Source organism: Ipomoea nil, unplaced genomic scaffold, assembly GCF_001879475.1.
Source record: "Ipomoea nil cultivar Tokyo-kokei standard unplaced genomic scaffold, Asagao_1.1 scaffold0418, whole genome shotgun sequence".
NCBI lineage: Eukaryota > Viridiplantae > Streptophyta > Magnoliopsida > Solanales > Convolvulaceae > Ipomoea > Ipomoea nil.
In genome coordinates, this window is record NW_017616846.1 from 1,178,546 (window position 1) to 1,196,936 (window position 18,391).

An 18,391-nucleotide genomic window follows, 5' to 3' on the forward strand; every position below is an offset into this window, starting at 1 on the left:
TTCGAACGTTGTTGGAGTGTTGGACCTTATTCTTTGGATGGGCTATAAAAGTTTGCTGTTTGGTATTAGGCTACTAGCCCAATAAAATTATCTCGGCAAATTATTGTATGGACCATGGTCCACACAATGTTATGTGGACCATAACAAAAAATACATTTTTTATATACTAAATGTACATTATTTTTGTATTGAATGTACATTATACAATATAATGTACACTCAGAACAAAAATAATGTACATCCCCTGAATACAATGTACATTATTTTTCTACTAAATGTACATTATTTTTGTACTTTCAGTACATTATTTTACAGTAGACAAAATATGGTCCACACAATTTGTGTAGACCATGGTCCACACAATAATGATTGAATTATCTCGCGATTGATCATAGGCAAATTATTGCAATCTTTAGAGCATCCGCATCCGTTGGAGAGATTTCAGGGAGAATGTAGAGGTGATTAGGAAAGAGAATGTGAGAAGGGGATGAAAAAACAAAACCAAAAAAAACAAAAAAAAAAAAAAAACAAAAAACAAAAAAAAGTATGTCAGGCGCGCCTGACGCGCAGCCGGGCACGTGCCATGTTGTGCGCCAAACGCGCACAGCATGTGATCTCTCATTTTTTTTATTTTTTGTATTTTTCTTCCATGCTCCCCATACTTGTAGACCTATTCTTTCCTCCATTTTTTCTTCTCCACACTAGTTATTCACCCCATCCAAAAGAAAGCATCTGACATTATCTTCACATTCTTCCCTTAGTGTAGATGCTCTTATATCGTGCACGGCACACGATATAATTTGCCAAATTATTGTACGGGCATTTTTTATATACTAAAAGTATAATTTTGTATATATTTTTAAGGTAAATTATTATATGGATCCAAATCTAAAGATATACAATTTACATACTAAATATTTACAATTTACTTTTTAAAATTCACAATTTGTAATGATCCTATATTCATAGATCCCTAAAACTTAGAAACACAATTTGTATTCTAAAAGTTCGCAATTTCAATACTAAAAATACACAATTTAGAACCCGGGTCCACCTCATGGTATAACAAATGTATTTTTAATCTGTCATGAATGCAATATACATTTTTAATATACTAAAAGTGAGTCTCAAAGTTAGATTGACTTGATTTAGATCATCATGTGCCTATGGGTGGATTCATGAGGTATATGTTATAGTATGACGAACTCGAAAAACTTGAGTTCTCATCAATAAATAAATAAACTAATATATGTTGTCGATGAATTTCCTTACAAAATGAGAATAAAAGTAATAAGGATTTTGAGAGAAAATGATATAAGGACTCCACATGGCTAGCTCAATTAGTTCAATCTATCACCATAAAATTTGTTCTAGTGCAGTGTATAGTCAAGTGATGGGAACTTGAAGACTAACAATGCAACTTGCAATTGATCTCTTCTAACAAGCGACTAGGGACAATACCATATACCATATTTCAAAATGGTGAACATATAATATATAAACGTAAATATGCATTTCAACTATCAAGTATTAATTTATGTTTTTAGTTGAGATGGAATATATGCTTCAGTTTAGTATAGAGTTGTAATGTTCTTGTATTAATATATTACGGTTGAACATACTCACACAAATTTTCATGATTATATTATGATTCTCTCTTCTTCTTTTTTTCTTCTTTATGTCCCTTTCTGTCTCAAATTGGCATTTTCTTGATGTCAATTTAGGTGTTTCAAATGTATCAAGAAAAACAACAATTAGCGTTTACCTAAATTCAAGAATTGGGAATGGCATTTCTAAATTGCTTAAAGAAAAGTATATATGATAGTTAGTTCAAAATACTTAATTTTACTTTCGAACTACTTTTCATGTATTATTTATTGGTATTGCCTTTTGTACTAAACTACTAATTGTATACATGCTTGCTTACCTTATAATATAATTTCGTTATCGTGGAGTTAAAGTGATGCAAATTTGGCGTGAGTGGTTTCTTGATTATATTCTTGAGAAGTCTTCATTTTGAGCTGGCTTTATATGTATCCTTAAAGTTGATTAATGTAATATTCATGCTATTTTGTATTATTATAAATAAATTAGACGATGATAATGAAAAACGCCATTCATTCACATTTACAAGGCTAATTGCGAGTTTCTAATGTAGGTGGTTAACACGATTATTATGTTATTTTAATTAAAATAAATAAATAGTTTACAAAGCATTAGGATTATGTGGTCTAATGGTACCCAGTTTGGATTTTCATTTGAAAGGTTGTGAGTTCAAATCTCAGTGGAGACAGTATACAATAAACCATAGTCTATTTTATTATAAGGTAAATCACCGACAAATAATATATTAAATATTCATTTTTGAAGCTACATCATTTGTATGTAGAAAGTTCATTATTTAATGTACCATCAAATATCAAATAATGAACATTCATACAAATAATATAACTTTAATATATTTTGGCACAAGTGTCAAATAGGCTCATCTACTACTGCAAAGTGTTCAATTCCCACCCTAAACTAAATTAAGTGTCAAATAGGTCTATTTACCGGCTAAATTTGTTCAATTGATCTTTTTTACAGGTTACCAACAGGTTGCCTATTAATTATTAAAATAAATAATTTAAAAAATTAAACAAAAAAATTTTTAAAAAAAAAAAAAAAAGAAAAGAAAGAAAGAGAACAGCCACCGGCTGTCCGGCAAGGACAGCCGGTGGCTGTTCTCTCTTTTTTTTTTAATTTTTTAATTATTTATTTAATTAAATAGGCAACCCGTTGGTAATCTGTAAAAAATGCCAATTGAATGAATTTAGCTGGTAAATAGATTTATTTGACACTTAATTTAATTCATAGTGGGAATTGAGCACTTCTAGTAGTTGATGGGCCTATTTGACACTTGTACCATTTTTATTTTTTTTTGATTCATATATGGCGCTCAAATTATTTAATCAAATGAATGGCTCAGATTGAGTAGATTTTAATTTTTCTTTAATATTTACTAATTTATCCTTAATGAATATGATTTTCCGTTAACTTTTCCGTTAAATATTATCTTTTCTGTTAATTTCCGTTAGTTCACCGTTAACTTACTCATTGATTGCAATAAGAAAGGTCTTAGGTTCAAACCACATCCCAATCGAAGTTGACATAATTAGTACTCTATTTTATTCTTATTAAATTAAATAATAATTTAGTAGCTACAACAAAAAATAATACATATATGCATTTCTTTAATTTAGAATTATGTGTCTACAATGTCTTTATTCAAAAAAAAATATTCATTGTCAATAAATTAAATAAGATAAATAATTTCATTAGTTATATTGTATTTATTTTTCTTCAATATAAAAATTCTTTACATTCAAATTCATCAACTGATTATATTTGCTACATTATCCCTACAATGTCTTTATTAAAAAAAATTATTCATTATCAATAAATTAATTAAGATAAATAATTTTATTAGTTATATTGTCTTTATATTTCTCCAATGTAAAAATTCTTTACATTCAAATTCATCAATTGATTATATTCACTACATTGTCTATTATCTTTTTTGTACACTATTTTTAATTAAATATCAAAGTTATAATACAAAATAATGCTATATATTTATTTACCAAGTATTTTATTAATACCATGAAAAAATTTAAAAATATATATATAATTAATAAAGTCAATCATATTAACTACTTGAGGGATTTGTTGACAAAAAGAGTATTCAAATCACACAACAAATTGAAGTGAGAATTACCTCGCAATGTCCTTGTTTGACAATCAGCAGTTAGCGGATTATATTAGCGAATTTGACCAGTGAATTACATCAACGGTTGGTAAAAAGATATTTGAAAAAATTAGTTGTTTAGATTAACATGTAAAATGACCGAAGGGTATACATGATGATGATGATGACAATAATAATAATAATAACAATAATAATAATAATAATAATAATAATAATAATTGTTTTAGAAAAAAAAAATAAAAATATATAATTAAACCAATCATATTAACTACTTGGGAGATTTATTGACAAAAAGATTATTCAAATCACACAACAAATTGAAGTGGAAAACTATCTCGCAATGTTCTTGTTTGTCAATCAGCAGTTAGCTCTTCAATATTAGTATATATTTAATATTTTATGCCTTAATTTTTATTTTCTTTCCCTTATGTCCCGTATTTGGTTTTAACCATACCTATACAATTATTTTATTGACAATTATAATCAATCTTGACTATATTATCTTGCATTTGTAAATTTAGAATTGCCTATTTAAATACGCAAATTTAACATTCAATTATCTACGCATGAACAACTCCAATATAATTTTGCATTGATATACTTTAAACTACTTATTTTAAAAAAAAAATATTGGGCATTATCCCAATCGCGCAATACGCATAAAAAACTAGTATTTGTTATAAAGTTTGCACATTTGTTACGTTTTCTTAAGAGATATACGAGTTCTTTATAATGCATGACTATCTCAGAACTTTTTTACAATACAAATCTCCCTTGATTGTTAGAAATGATAAACTATTTCCATTGCATAAAATTTGATGAATCCTAAAAATTCAATAAAATTAAAAGGGTCTAAATGATTTAATTCAATGCCACTACTTTGATCACTCCAACTTACCATAATTATTAGACTGAAAATATTGATTGCATTTAGAAATTAGGTATATATGTTCTGTGTATTATTGTAAAGAGTTGATGGAGGGCACAGCTTACAGTAATTGAATGGTTGCACCTGCAACCTGACTACTGGTAAATCTCATATACGGAGTAGGAATTTACAGAAACTGACATGTGTCATATTGTTAGGTGTAAATAGCTGCAAAAATGAATAAATTATCATTTTCCGTCAATGCTACTCCGTATAAATTTTGTTTCCAAATTCTTCCTACTTCGTATTTAACAATTGTATTACACCATTACATATATGATGCGTTTTTGTTTGTTTTTTTTTTTTAAATATTCAAGTTCAAGTAAGGTTACATTAAAAAGTCACTTTGTAGGCAATTGAACAATAAGAAAAGTTAGATTGCAAACAACTTGATAGATATATGGAAATGACCCAATAATAATAGAGACTTGGGGTCCATGATGTATAACACGAGCATTCTGAGAAGACTCTCAAGCCCGGAGCCTGCTTACGGAGCCAGCATGATGGGCCTTGACTTAGTCTCACGGCCCACCACATGGGCTTGGACTTAGTCCTACGGCCCACCGCATGGGCCTTAACTTAGTCTTTTGGCTCATCGTAAAATTAGCGAGTTAGTTAGGGTTATTTTGTATAAATAGACACGTGTTTGTCCTATTAAGGGATCACCATCTATCTTGTCTCAATCTTCTACTGTAATAGTGTTACACTTGTTGTAATCCGCTTATCAATTCACTATATCCATACCTCTATTATCATTTCAATCCGTACTTGTTATATTTATTTATTCATTCGGGTTAAATAATCTGGACCTCCAATTTATTTAATTCCATCACAACTTATGGACCAAAAAACAGTGAGAGTTTAATTAAGAGAGGAAATAATAATAGTATTATATTGTTGTATAATTTAAGGAGAAAAAAAATGACTTTTGACCCTAAAATAAATGAAAATTGTATTAATGAAGTTTTAAAATTTGTAATACATAATTTTAACTTGTTATCATAATATATTATTTTTTAATCTTTATATTTGTTTATAATTTATTTTTTTTGGGTAAATTCAGGATTTTCATCGTCGGACAGTGACTAATCCCATCGTTCTTTTAAGGTTGTTCCACTCCTAAAGTCAATAATCGAATCTTTGACCTTTAGTTAAGGATTGATGTGTCATTTCCATTCAACCACACTTTTCCAGGTTATTTGTTTATAATTTATTATTCAACTTTATTACATGGACAACATACCACTTTAAATTAATAACGTCCTTAAATTAGAAAGAAAGATGGGTAACATTTTTGAAAAATTTTATATGTACTAATATGCTATTGATTGACAATCAGCAGAAATAAGGTATATTACCTTATAAATGTAATTAGGAAAATAATTAACATTAATGTGTAATTTGTAATTATGATAATAATGTAAATGCATGCAAAAATCAATTATATCAAAGAGTTTTTCATTTTTTTCATTACACTGTTTTTTTTTTTGGAGTTACCGTAACTCGAATACAGATTGGAGCTATAAGAATGCTCGAAAGGATTTTTTTGTTGCGTACTAAATTTGAGTACTTTTATTTTTTATTACATACATAACATTTTAATGTAAATAATGAGACACATAATAAAAAAAAGTACTCCCTCTGTCCCATTTTGCATGTCTTACTTTCCTTTTTAGTTTGTCCCAAAATGTTGTCCTCTTTCCAAAATTGAACATCACCATCATTCTACTTTTTCCCAAATTACCCTTATGACTTTTGCTTTTATTTCCAAAAGTGAAAAAGTGAAGGGCATAATTGGAAAATACATAACATTTACTTTAATTCCTTAAAAAGCGTGCAAAAAGCAAATGAGACAACCAATTCGGGACGGAGGGAGTAATTTATTAGTAATATCCGTCATATTAGAAAGTAAAATTTAACGAGTATTCGATTTGCTGAATTATTAGTCCGTAGTCCGTACGTCAACTCGTGAAGAAAGCAAATCCCAAATAAATCTAGCACCGAATGAATGATTGATTGACACCTATCGTTCTTCTCACATCGCCATCATCTTTTATGGCTTTATCAATCAATCTAGCTAGCCGTTGCTGGCCCAGCTTCGAAAGCGACACCTTTGTCAACACTTGTTCTTTCTCTCTCATCCCTATTTGTGCGCATTTTGATGCGGATGTCCATCGCTGCTTCCAATTTTTTGCGTTTTCTTTGTTTGCTTCGATGACTTTGTGGCACTTGGAATAAGGCTACGTATTCATACTCACATGCCCACCACACCAAACTCCAAGTTTCGTCCCTTCACTGCAGCTGTAAGCCAAGTTTTTCCCACTTCCCCACCAACTGTTTGTTCTAATGTCTCTACAAATTATTTTACTGCCCATTCATGCATTATTGTTGTGTATTTACAGTGTATTATAATATTGTGCAAATTAGTAAGTTGCTCATACTGTTAACTTGTTAACTCGTAATTACAATATTAAAAGTTTTATTTATAACTGAAACTATCTAATTGGTCTTCTTAATTTAAGGTAGTCTTATTAAATACTTTTTTGTGGTCTTTATTAACCTTCTTAATTTAAACAAATTAGCTATAAATGATTTAGACTGATTTACTTTCTTGTAATTCTTTAGACAACAAAGTGAAATTGACTAAATACATGCCTCAATTATAAGTTTTTCTCATCAGTAAAAATTACAGTCTTTTTTGCATATACGGTATTACTGTAAAGTGTATAGCACGTTCTGTATTTAATAAATGTAGATGTAGATTGTAGACTACGGATACAGAGTACTGGAGTAGAGAGGTGTGGAGATAGGTGCCCCATGTGAGATGCTTTTACTGAGGCTGACAATGATGATGGACCCGCTTTGCTTTTTTCTCTCTCCTCCATGAATAGTGCTTTCCTTGTTTTCATCTTGTATTGTCGTCAAGACTCTGTTTTGAGGCTCATACAGTCCCCCCCTCCCTTTGTCCTCTCCACGCCACCCGCCAGCGCCATTCTCTCCTCCACCGACACTGTTGCCGCCAACTGGATCCGTTACCGTCATGAGTGTTTATCACTGCCACAGTAGCAGAGGGGGAGCAATGGCTGCCCTTTTTGTCCTGCTTTTACCCATTTTCTTCCCCAGCCTCTTCACTTCGTTGAGCCATGCTTCACCATCTATTCTCACGGTAATCTCTCAGTCCATTTTTTTTTTTTAAATTATACTTTTAATTTTAATTCTTCTTTTGTAAGGGTGTACTTTCAGCATCATGTTAAATGTGTTTATACGCAACCCACATGAATATGTTCCTAAATTTCATTCTTAGTTGTTGTTTTTTCCACCTTCCCGACAAGTGGCTCTCTTAAGATCAAGCACACATGGTTTCTGAAAAAGAGTGGGAATAAAGTGAAGGATTTCAGAGTACTGGCCTAAGTTAGTTTAGAATCTTGTAATCTAGTGGGAGTTATAGTTAATAATCATTATTTTGTCTATATTTGGGCAAAGGTATGATTTTTATTTTTGGAGGTTTTTTTGAGTTCTTTCTCTAATCAGATTTGTAGAAATTGTTTTTTTGTAAGAGTGGCTGGTGGAACAGTGGGATGGTAATATCTGAGTTAGTAGTGTATAATTCTTGGGATTCAATTTGGGGTTTATTCCCGGTATGGCAGTTATAAAACAGAGTTGATTTGCCTATGATGTGTTAAACAGAGATTAAAAGGGGATTTACTAGTCTTTAGTATATTTCTGCAGTATGCATTGTGAAACTGAAGCAGAAACAGGCTTATTTACCCTACGCCTGGCCTGCCGGCATGGGACTGTAGTTTGCTGCTATAAACATAATAGGCTAGTGCTGCTTGAGTGGCAGTAAAGAGTGCTTCCATCAAGTAGGATATGAAAGTTTGCAGATGGGATAAAACAAAACTATGAAGAACTGAGGCAGGAAATAAAATCTGTCATTAGATGGTATCAATTTCCTTGATGCAAAATCTTAAAAATAAGCTGGAAAGGTACAATATTACAATTATAATGAACTGTGCACAAAATGGTGTCTTTTTCTATATTTTTAATGTGAGTAATTTGGGTTTGGACAACTGGAAAAATACAAGGCTCTATTACTGCCTAATTGTTTCAAATTCTGTTTGTTGGGGCTTGCCTTTTGGGGGATTTCCTAAATTCATCAGTAATTTGTTTGTTTGTGCAGGAATGGAATGCTCCAAAAACTAGGCACTCACGCCTTTTCAAGAGTGCTTTGCAACGCCAATCTGTTAGTAAATGTTTCTTAAGTTACTTTTCTTGATGCAGAGAAACTGTTTCTTTCTTATTGTGAGCAATTATTTTCTATGACGGGTTCTTTTTTGCTGTTTAGACCCATGAAGAGCAGTCTGAGTTATGGATGCCTTTGTCTAATCAAGGATGGAATCCCTACACTGAATCCGGTGTTGTCTCCAGTAAGTGATTTCGAATCTGTTAATTGGTCAATTAAATTCACTTATTCAGTGTTCTGTTTAGTTTCAACTATTTGCATTAGGAGCCCAAATTCAATCAACTTGATGTTGTTGTCACTTGTCATGGCTTATATTGTCTTTCTCTAATTTAATTTTCATTCTCACGCAGCATTACCTGGAAAGTCTGAGGGATACATTCAGGTGTTCCTTGATGGAGGATTGAATCAACAGAGAATGGGGGTAGGTATCGTATATGATGTATCTTTATGAGTTCATGAGGATGGAGATGAATGTGGTTTTTGAGTTGGATGACAATTACTACTCAGCTCTATTAATGATTTGCATAATTTGGTTAAACAGATTTGTGATGCAGTTGCTATTGCAAAAATTCTTAATGCCACTCTTGTGATTCCTTATTTGGAGGTAAATCCTGTTTGGCAAGATTCAAGGTACCTATCATTGATCCATTTTTATATTAAATTGATAATATTAGTTCTTGTTTTAAGCTATTAAGTTGTAACAATTCTAAAGTGTAAGACCTAACCTTTTTTATATTTTACTGTTACTATTTTTTGGTGGGGGTCTTGAAGCTCTTTCATGGATATCTTCGATGTGGATCACTTCATCCATGTTTTGAAAGATGATATATCTATAGTAAAGGAGCTGCCCGATGAATTCTCTTGGAGCACAAGGGACTATTATGCCTCAGCTATTCGACCTACCAGAATCAAGACAGCGCCAGTTCATGCTTCTGCAAATTGGTATTCAGAGAATGTGTTGCCAGTCCTTAAGAGGTCAGTTAAGATGATTGATTGGTTACCCAAAGTTCTAAGACTGCATGTCGCTAGTTTATTTTGTAGTTGAGAGCTTTCTGTATCTATGCTTGCACGGGAGTAAATGTTACCCACTTTAATTTTAATAAATAGTGTCAGATATCACATAATTTATTGCTAATAGTTGATTTCAAAATGTTATATTTGAAGAGAGAATGCTTGTATTGCTCATGATATCTATAGAGGTGTGTTACGCCTCTATATATATATACATGAATATGAGAGGCACAGCCACAGGAGAGTGGTTCAGAGGATTTAGTGGCAACAACCCATGACTGTCTATAACACATGAAAGATAGACGATAGAGTTGTTTTTAATGGTGATTTGAAGATCATGCTGCGAGTAATAATTTACTGATCTTTTCACAGGATTAGTTGACTTCTGCTGAGAAAGAAGTTTATTTAATTATCATTTTTAGCTTCTTTTGTGTTTCCTATGTTTTATACTTGAACAGTTGAACCTTGCTTAGATATGTAAAATTTGTGAATGTCACAGTTATGGGATCGCTGCCATTTCACCATTTTCCCACCGCTTGGCATTTGACAACATGCCCCAGGAAATCCAACGTCTACGCTGTAAAGTTAACTTTCAAGCACTAGCTTTTGTGCCTCACATTACAGCTCTTGGAGATGCTCTTGTTCATCGCCTGAGATATCCTCCTAGTAATGTTGATGAGCTTGGTGCTAACTACCTTGGAGAGAAGGATAAAGAGAACAAAGGAGCGGGGAAGTTTGTAGCCATTCACCTACGCTTTGATAAGGTGTGGTCTACTGTAGAGGTTTTCAGAATTCTAGACTAAAATTTCGGTTTACTTGATTATACCATGGTAAACTACCTTGAAGAAGTCATGGCTCTTTTTCCTAAACAAATTTGTTGATTGCTTACTGGTCATGTTATATTTTCTGACTAATATCCTGATAAGAATAAGTAGCATGATCCACTCTTCCTCATTTCATAATTCATATTGCACTTCCCTTTTCACTTGAAGTTTTATTGCCTATATAAATATCATCATGCATATGTTGGAATTCTTAAACGGGTTGTTTCCTTTCAGGACATGGCTGCTCATTCAGCTTGTGATTTTGGTGGAGGTAAGGCTGAGAAGTTATCTCTAGCTAAGTATCGGCAGAGGATTTGGCAGGGAAGGGTCCTAAACTCTCAATTTACTGATGAGGAGTTGAGGAGTCAGGGCCGCTGTCCATTGACCCCAGAAGAAGTTGGATTGTTGCTAGCTGCTTTGGGATTTGACAACAATACTCGATTATATCTTGCCTCCCATAAGGTCTGGAAAAGTACCCCTTCCCTCTTCGTGGCGCTGGATTGTTTGTTTTAACATATGTAGTTCTCTTGGTGTTGTTTAATTGTTGTTGATGTCACATTTTCTAGGTTTATGGTGGGGAAGCCAGGATTTCACCATTAAGAAGTTTGTTTCCATTGATGGAGGACAAGAAGAGCCTTGCCACTTCGGAGGAAAGAGCCCTTATAAAAGGAAAGGCTTCCTTGCTTGCTGCAGTAGATTACTATGTTGGCATGCATAGTGATATTTTCATTTCGGCATCACCCGGAAATATGCATAATGCAATGGTAAGCACTTGATTCAAGAAATGAAAAAAGAAAAGCACTTGATCTATATATCTCTATTTTTCTTTCCTTTATTTGGATTTGGATTATTACGCTTAGATGTTTGATCTTAAACAGATTTGACATCAATAGTCTTATACTAACAAAGACTAAGACTAGGTTTGCATATTGCTGTTCTCACTACATTGTGAAATTTACAGGCGGGACATAGAACTTACTATAATTCAAAGACGATAAGGCCCAACATGCAACTGCTAGGTCAGCTTTTCCTAAACAAAAACCTGGGCTGGCCGGAGTTCAAAGAGGCGGTGGTTGAAGGGCATACAAACCGACAAGGGCAGATCAGACTTCGCAAACCAGGTCAATCTCTATATACGTACCCTGCTCCCAATTGCATGTGCGAGGCTTGAAGTTACTTTCACCAATGGATGTGTGGTTTTGGCCGTATAGATGTTCTATTATTTATTACTCCTTGTTATTCGTGGCCGAAGCATTTTATTTTTGCCGTGTAATAGTCAGAGAATAAAACACCACTCTTAATTCATTTATATAGAAAACATTCATCTGTTACTATAATTTCAGTGTTCAGTGGTGGGAGAGATTGTGTATACTTAGGTTTATTGCTTGATACACAAATATTTCATTAAATAGCTTTTCTAGATTGTCACAATCAAACAAATGATCTTGAATAAACCTAAATCTGCAACATCATTAGATTCACATGCTTAATCATGAAGCACCAATATAATTGGTCGCTGGATCTATAAAGAGTAGCCCAGTGCAAAGCCTATGCTATTCCTGACTGTCTGGATATTGATGATTCTCTTGCTTATCTGGTTTTGCAACAATGGAGCCATTGCTACTATGAGAAATAGCAAGTTCCTTTGCTTCTGCCTGGTATGGGGATGGCTTCGTCCCCTCTTTGATGGGGAGGGTTTGTTTTGAACCCTGAAGAGCAACACCAAGAACTATATTGTCTTCTAAGGCTGGCTTTGATGATGGCTGCGATGATAATGCTTCTCTTCTTCTACTATCTGGCAATGTGGCTGAGGAATTGGCTGAAAGAACACTTTCCCTGCTTAGTTTCTTTAGCAGTTTGTTGACGGAGATGTCTTGTGGATCACCAGAATCAGAACTTGACACAATACCACCAGACTTTTGGTCGGTTTTGGAGATTGCTTTCAGTGTTGCATTACTGTGCTGCTCGGCATCAGATGAAGATTTGTTTGTACCTTTATGGTCTTTTGTGGAATGAGCAACTCCATTCGCGATACCAGGCTTCTTGTCAGATGCTGCTCCATGATGGGCAGGATCAACATATGGAATGTAACCTAAATCTGCATCTGCATCGCTAACTCTCTGCAGTGTGTGGATGGGAGTAGCAAGTCGAGCTTGGTGGTGTCGAATAACTCTGAGTAGATCCAACAATATTGCTTCCTAGTTTTTGTTAGATGGAAAAACATAAATAAACAACTCAAAATTTGACAGGTTTTCCAATGTTCTTGGCCAAAACAATTAAAGCTACCAAATATAGCAGTAAATTTGGCAGGACAGTAGGAATGTGCTCACCTTGACAGAGAGGTACTCTTCTGCGCGTGACGTCTTAACAAAGCAAGATACCAGGATCTGCACATTTCGGGTAAAATATGAAAGCAGGATAAACTTTAAAAGAAAGAACAAAATGTCATATTAACATTTAAACTGACCATCAGGGCCTGGTTTTCAGGGTTAATATTATCCAGAAATACTCTTTTATGCAACTTCTTTTGTTCTATTTGAGGATTCTTTGCCAAAACTTTCCGCATGTCAGCAACAATATTCTGCACAAAGATAGTATCCCAACGTAATATGAGCTGTAAATTCATCTTACTGTCCTTGAGCAACCGTAACTCAGTTCAAATTCTGTTTTAACAAACTTACATTAATCTTACTGAAATCCAGATGACTGATAGCTAGGTGAGTTTTTATACGCCAATGGCTTTTACGGCTAAGATTCCTCACAATATTAACTGTGAACTGGTGGTTTGGAATATAAACAGCTTCACGATCTTCACCTCTTATAATTGTTGGTGACCACCAACCTATGTGCTGCCAAGAATAGTGCATTTTATTTTAAGAACTCACAGGAAAGTGGCACATGGAGAATGATGTTTTATAGAGGCATTATGGACTCCTAACTTAAAGTCATCAGCAAAACGAATTGCTTTATATTTGCTACTTAAACAATATAACATAACTCACATTCTAGAAATTAAAATAGGAGTTGTAGAGTAAATAAGAGTAAATAATCTCTTTTCCATTCTAAAGCTATTTAAATTTGGATGCATAATCAACTAAAGCAGTTGTAATACAAGAATAGTAGATTAGTAGACAAACCTCAACAGCTCCAGAGACCTCACAGCCTTCAATCTTAGTTTTAATCACATCATTCACGACAAATGGCCGAGTTGCATGGATCATTATGCCAGAAAGGAAATTGGTGAGGATCTGGACATGACAAAATAATTGAACCAACATCTTCATTAACAAAGAGAACATAACAAACTAAATATCCACATGCCCCTGTTCTAAGATGAGCTTGATTGAAGCTAATGGCTTAATGCTAGTCAAATACGCAAGAATAAGGTTTAAAACATACCTCACGACCAGCAAGAGTCAGAAAGACTGTCCCAAGCCCTCCAGCAGTTAGCAACTTCTGGGTAGAGAAACCTAGCAACTCCATAAACAATGACACTGCTGCAATCCATACTGCAGAGTATACAGCTGTTCCTGCAAACTGGAATCCCATCTGCAAACAAGAACACATTAGACATACATATTGTGAAAATCTGTAGAGCAGTATATTCATGAAAATAAAGTTGAATACTTGAATGTGCAAGCCTTTCAAGCAGAGAAATCCCCACCCCCCAACCACCACCACCCCACCAGAAAAAATGGTCCAATGTTCAATGGCACAAAACTTAAGCTAGTGATGAAGGTTGCAATAATATCAGATTTTATATTTAGTTTTTTAATACATCTGAATGTAATGATGATTGAACCTGAGACTTCCTACCTAGTGCTACAAACTAATACTGTTAGACTACAAGGTCTTTGGCAAGTTTTACATTTAGTTGATCAATACATATGTATATGAAAGAAATGGATGAAAAGCTCTGGGATGTACATTTCTAGTATCAGTGGGATCAATCGTAGCCATGAAAAACTTTTGCACCTGCTGAATTACACTGCAGTAAATATTCAAGATGCTCAGTCCTCTAAAAAGTGAAAAACTTTATCAGAGGACCAGTAAGTCTAATGATTTAACAAGTTAGGAGCTTTCAACATGAGAACCACTGAATGCTATATCTCTCACCTAGATAAACAATAAGCAAAAGCTAATACTGTCGATAGTGATCTGATAAAATTCAGAAGTCGTTGCTTAACAATTTGGCTAGCTTCTGTTGGAAGCACCATTGGATCCAATGCTCTGTAAGAAGAAAAAACCAGAGAATAAAGTAGCCAAAAGGCAACGCTATTATTTATGTATTTACTTTTTTTGCATGAGACAAGGCAACAATGCAATTGCACTAACTGACCTGCAGAATAGCATTGCTCCAGTCCACAACACCAAAGGTTGAAGGTAAGAAGTCATAAAGCGATATGTGCCACTCTTGCCCCAACTACTGTCACTCTTCTGCAGATATAAGACACACATTGTAATCTAAACTGGGTTATCCAGAAAAGGAGTGGATTTGAAGACAGAGACTTACCTGAAGGAATACATTTCTACTTTGGTGTAGAAGTGGTCCTAGACCCCATATACCAAAAACAATGGTACCAACTGCTGGAATCAACTTAAGAAAAAGACTGCTAATTTGTAAATAATTACAAGGTCTGCATGAAATCATGAATCAAGAAATGCATTTAGTTAAAATAAATTGGGCAATGGCATGAAATGTGTTAATCAAATTCTGTTCTTGCCATAGCAATCCAGACACAATGCACTGTTAAGTTGTAGATAACAAATCAATCAAGGGCTTTTAACAATGAAAGGATGAAATCAAAGCCTATCTAATGTAAGCATAGCCCATGTATGTTGATACAAAAGAAGAATTACCTTGTTAATGTTACAACAGCATTCTTTATACATGGAATGTCAACAGGTTGACTTGGTGTTAATAATGAATTACACCTAAACTGATAGTATCTGTATTGAAGAGCATGTCTTTGAAATTGTAACCTCTTTGGGATATGAATGCTCCAATGACACTGCTTCTGAAAATGTAGGCAACAATTTATCAATTGCATGCAACAAATAAAAAATAAAAATCAGATGTCTTAAAACTTTTTCTCAGTCCAAAGACCATAGAATACAGAATGCTAGAAACAGTTATTAAAACCCAGTTTCTGTGTCAACAAGTCCCCAAGTTTACTATGGATTCTAATCCTTAACTTCAAATGGAATTAGGGGCCCTAAACTGTTCACAGTTACAGTGGAAATAATGTCAATATTACATTACCAGCCACAATACATGCATAAATAATTCTCATAGTCATCAAAGTATAGATTACAATATGGTCATCAATGTTTCATACCTTAAAAAGCAGTCACTAATATTTTGATTTGGTTTTAATGTCATCACCATCCAAATTGTCAATCACAATTATGCTAATTTGAAGCACATGTCAATTAAAATAAACATATTCCTAGGGAGTATAATGCTTTGTAATCGTAGGGAGTATAGCAGTATAGCAGTTGCTTTATGTTGGGAGTAAAGAAGATTATAGATTTATAGTATTCCTAATCTCCATGCTAATCTGAACTTCAGTAAACACTAACTAAGAACCATTTGATTGTGAATAAAATTATTAATACATATGAAAAAATGACCTCATATGAAGACCTTGACAAGGAGTGGATCTGCGGAGGGAGGGGGGTGGGTGGGCAATGGGAGCAGTTGCCCCCCATTATATATATCTGTGTGTATACACATAGTGGGTGCTTTAATAGAAATAGATTATATCTATCTATCTATCTATCTATATATATATATATATATATATATATATATATATATATACACACACACACACATACACACATACATACATACATACATACATACATACAGACATATAGTGGTAGTGGCCACGTTGTTGTCCTTAGAGATCTACTAGTGAATTCACTGCTACACTAATATTATGCAGCATATTTATTACTCTGCTTTTCATTATTTGTTGTTAATTCTGCAAACCGACTATGACAGTACAAAGAGTAGCAACTCGTATTGATACTCTTTGAAGGCTATTACAATCATACAAGTATACATTCTTGCATTATAAATTAACACTACTGATGAACTATCTAATCAATGTAGTCTAGAAATTTCAATTGTGTGTCATCATATTCAAATTAATCTATAAATACTTCAAGTTAATACAATTAAAATAAAAAGTATTTATAAATATCATATTAATAGAGACGATATGCGATTTATTCCAACAATTTTATCCAATTAATCGTGTTTCATATTTTATAAATGAATATAGCATTTGGAAGTTTTTAAAATTTTCGCCCCCGTTTAATAGTATTTCTGGCACCCCTGACCCTGACAGGCTATCACCCTGGCATGAAAAGCATACCACAGCAAGTGGTGACAATTTATTGCTAAAGCACTGCAATTTACTCTTTCCAATCTTACTTTGCAGCAATACAAACTAAGTAAACTGGGCAAAGACACCAACGTATCATGCTAAAACATCAAAAAGCACGATAACAATAATACCTGTACAGAGAATCGGTGATGCCGCCCCCAATTATTGCAAATTCCCAAATCATGGGATAATTTAAAAGAATAAACTGCCTGCATTATCACACTAAAGTAACGGTGCAGTAGAATTTCAACAGCATAAGATGATAGTCTTCCCACCACTCAACGTTCAGTTCCAATTCATGTGAAGAACTAGACCTGCTTCAATTTCACAGGCGTAAAAAAAAATTCCCAAATTTTTAGCTGCATTATTTTAACTTGGGGAAAAAAAAAAAGGCAGTACGTATTTCAAGTTTTCAGCTGATAAGCCTTGAGCTATAAACTTCGATTCTTCTATTCAAATCATGGCGTTAAACTTTGTTAGTTGCTTATGTCGATTGTGGATGAGATATAGACAAAGAATAATGAAGTTAATATTTGAAGGAAAGAAAATGAAGGGGAAGAAGAAGGAAGTACGGACCTTGAGATTTGGGGTATTGTCGAAGGAGAACACAGAGGAGATTGTAGAAGAGGCGATGATGGAGCGAGGCAAATGGCGATCAGTAATTGCGAATTGATTAATTGAACAATAGTTGCTGAGATGCTGGAGCTTGCAGATTTGCAGGGGAGGCGGAAAGTGCAAAAAAGAAAAACATTGAAAACGGAAAATGACTTTTCTATTGGAAAATTCCAAAACGTGTTGGTTAGGTATAATTTTATTTTATTTTATTTTTTAGTTAATTTCATTTTTCATTTTAGATTTATAGGTGATCTTTCTCTCTCTCTTTTTTTTTTTTTTTTTTCTTTCTATTTTTTTTTTTTTTTAGTATTATTGTAGTATGACTATATTTTATCATTTGTCAATAAAATTGGTGAAATATCGTTAAATACAAAGACTTTTCGATCTTTTTTATTCAAATTTAAACGGTTTTGTTGATATAAGGCAACAAAAATGATACGCGTATATATATGAGCAGTCATGCCACAATAATACTATGACCAAATATATATGTTAGCGGCAGTGTGGGAGCTACCTCTCAAAGTGAGGGGGGCTCTTTGTGCGCAGTAAGCAAATGTCTAGCCTCTGTGGTTCATCTTTAGTTGAGTTACTATGATTTACATCCTCACAAATGTTTTGTCGCGT

The 18,391-nt window shown here is 33.5% G+C and overlaps 2 protein-coding genes across 3 annotated transcripts; one reads left to right on the forward strand and one right to left on the reverse strand.

Annotated features, from left to right (window-relative positions):
• Nucleotides 1-7,500: 7,500 nt before the first annotated feature.
• Nucleotides 7,501-12,091, forward strand: LOC109172619 (uncharacterized protein At1g04910-like). The gene is made up of 10 exons (XM_019321815.1): nucleotides 7,501-7,842; nucleotides 8,857-8,919; nucleotides 9,022-9,103; nucleotides 9,270-9,340; nucleotides 9,461-9,549; nucleotides 9,691-9,894; nucleotides 10,430-10,694; nucleotides 10,989-11,216; nucleotides 11,321-11,518; nucleotides 11,716-12,091. The coding sequence occupies exons 1-10, from the start codon at nucleotides 7,717-7,719 to the stop codon at nucleotides 11,923-11,925; spliced, it is 1,536 nt and encodes a 511-aa protein (XP_019177360.1). The 5' UTR covers nucleotides 7,501-7,716; the 3' UTR covers nucleotides 11,926-12,091.
• A 62-nt stretch (nucleotides 12,092-12,153) lies between these two features.
• LOC109172618 (mechanosensitive ion channel protein 2, chloroplastic-like) lies at nucleotides 12,154-17,938 on the reverse strand. 2 transcript variants are annotated; one of them, XM_019321813.1, is made up of 13 exons: nucleotides 17,729-17,938; nucleotides 17,284-17,466; nucleotides 15,615-15,772; nucleotides 15,268-15,391; nucleotides 15,094-15,191; nucleotides 14,871-14,984; nucleotides 14,682-14,742; nucleotides 14,154-14,303; nucleotides 13,892-14,002; nucleotides 13,436-13,603; nucleotides 13,222-13,335; nucleotides 13,085-13,141; nucleotides 12,154-12,952 (listed from the first exon to the last, which is right to left on the reverse strand). In XM_019321813.1, exons 2-13 carry the CDS (start codon nucleotides 17,365-17,367, stop codon nucleotides 12,308-12,310), a joined length of 1,884 nt encoding a protein of 627 aa, XP_019177358.1. In that variant the 5' UTR covers nucleotides 17,368-17,466; nucleotides 17,729-17,938; the 3' UTR covers nucleotides 12,154-12,307. The 2 variants fall into 2 exon arrangements, with proteins under 2 accessions (XP_019177358.1, XP_019177359.1); XM_019321814.1 differs by having other exon boundaries at nucleotides 17,284-17,469.
• Nucleotides 17,939-18,391: the final 453 nt, after the last annotated feature.

Coding starts and splice junctions, on each gene's coding strand:
- LOC109172619 (XM_019321815.1), top strand. CDS start 7,717: ATGAGTGTTTATCACTGCCACAGTAGCAGAGGGGGAGCAATGGCTGCC. Junction 9,550..9,690: donor CCTGTTTGGCAAGATTCAAG/GTACCTATCATT, acceptor GGGGTCTTGAAG/CTCTTTCATGGATATCTTCG. Junction 9,895..10,429: donor GTGTTGCCAGTCCTTAAGAG/GTCAGTTAAGAT, acceptor TGAATGTCACAG/TTATGGGATCGCTGCCATTT.
- LOC109172618 (XM_019321813.1), bottom strand. CDS start 17,367: ATGCAGGCAGTTTATTCTTTTAAATTATCCCATGATTTGGGAATTTGC. Junction 14,985..15,093: donor GGAGCAATGCTATTCTGCAG/GTCAGTTAGTGC, acceptor TTCTTCTTACAG/AGCATTGGATCCAATGGTGC. Junction 13,142..13,221: donor CTGAAAACCAGGCCCTGATG/GTCAGTTTAAAT, acceptor CGAAATGTGCAG/ATCCTGGTATCTTGCTTTGT.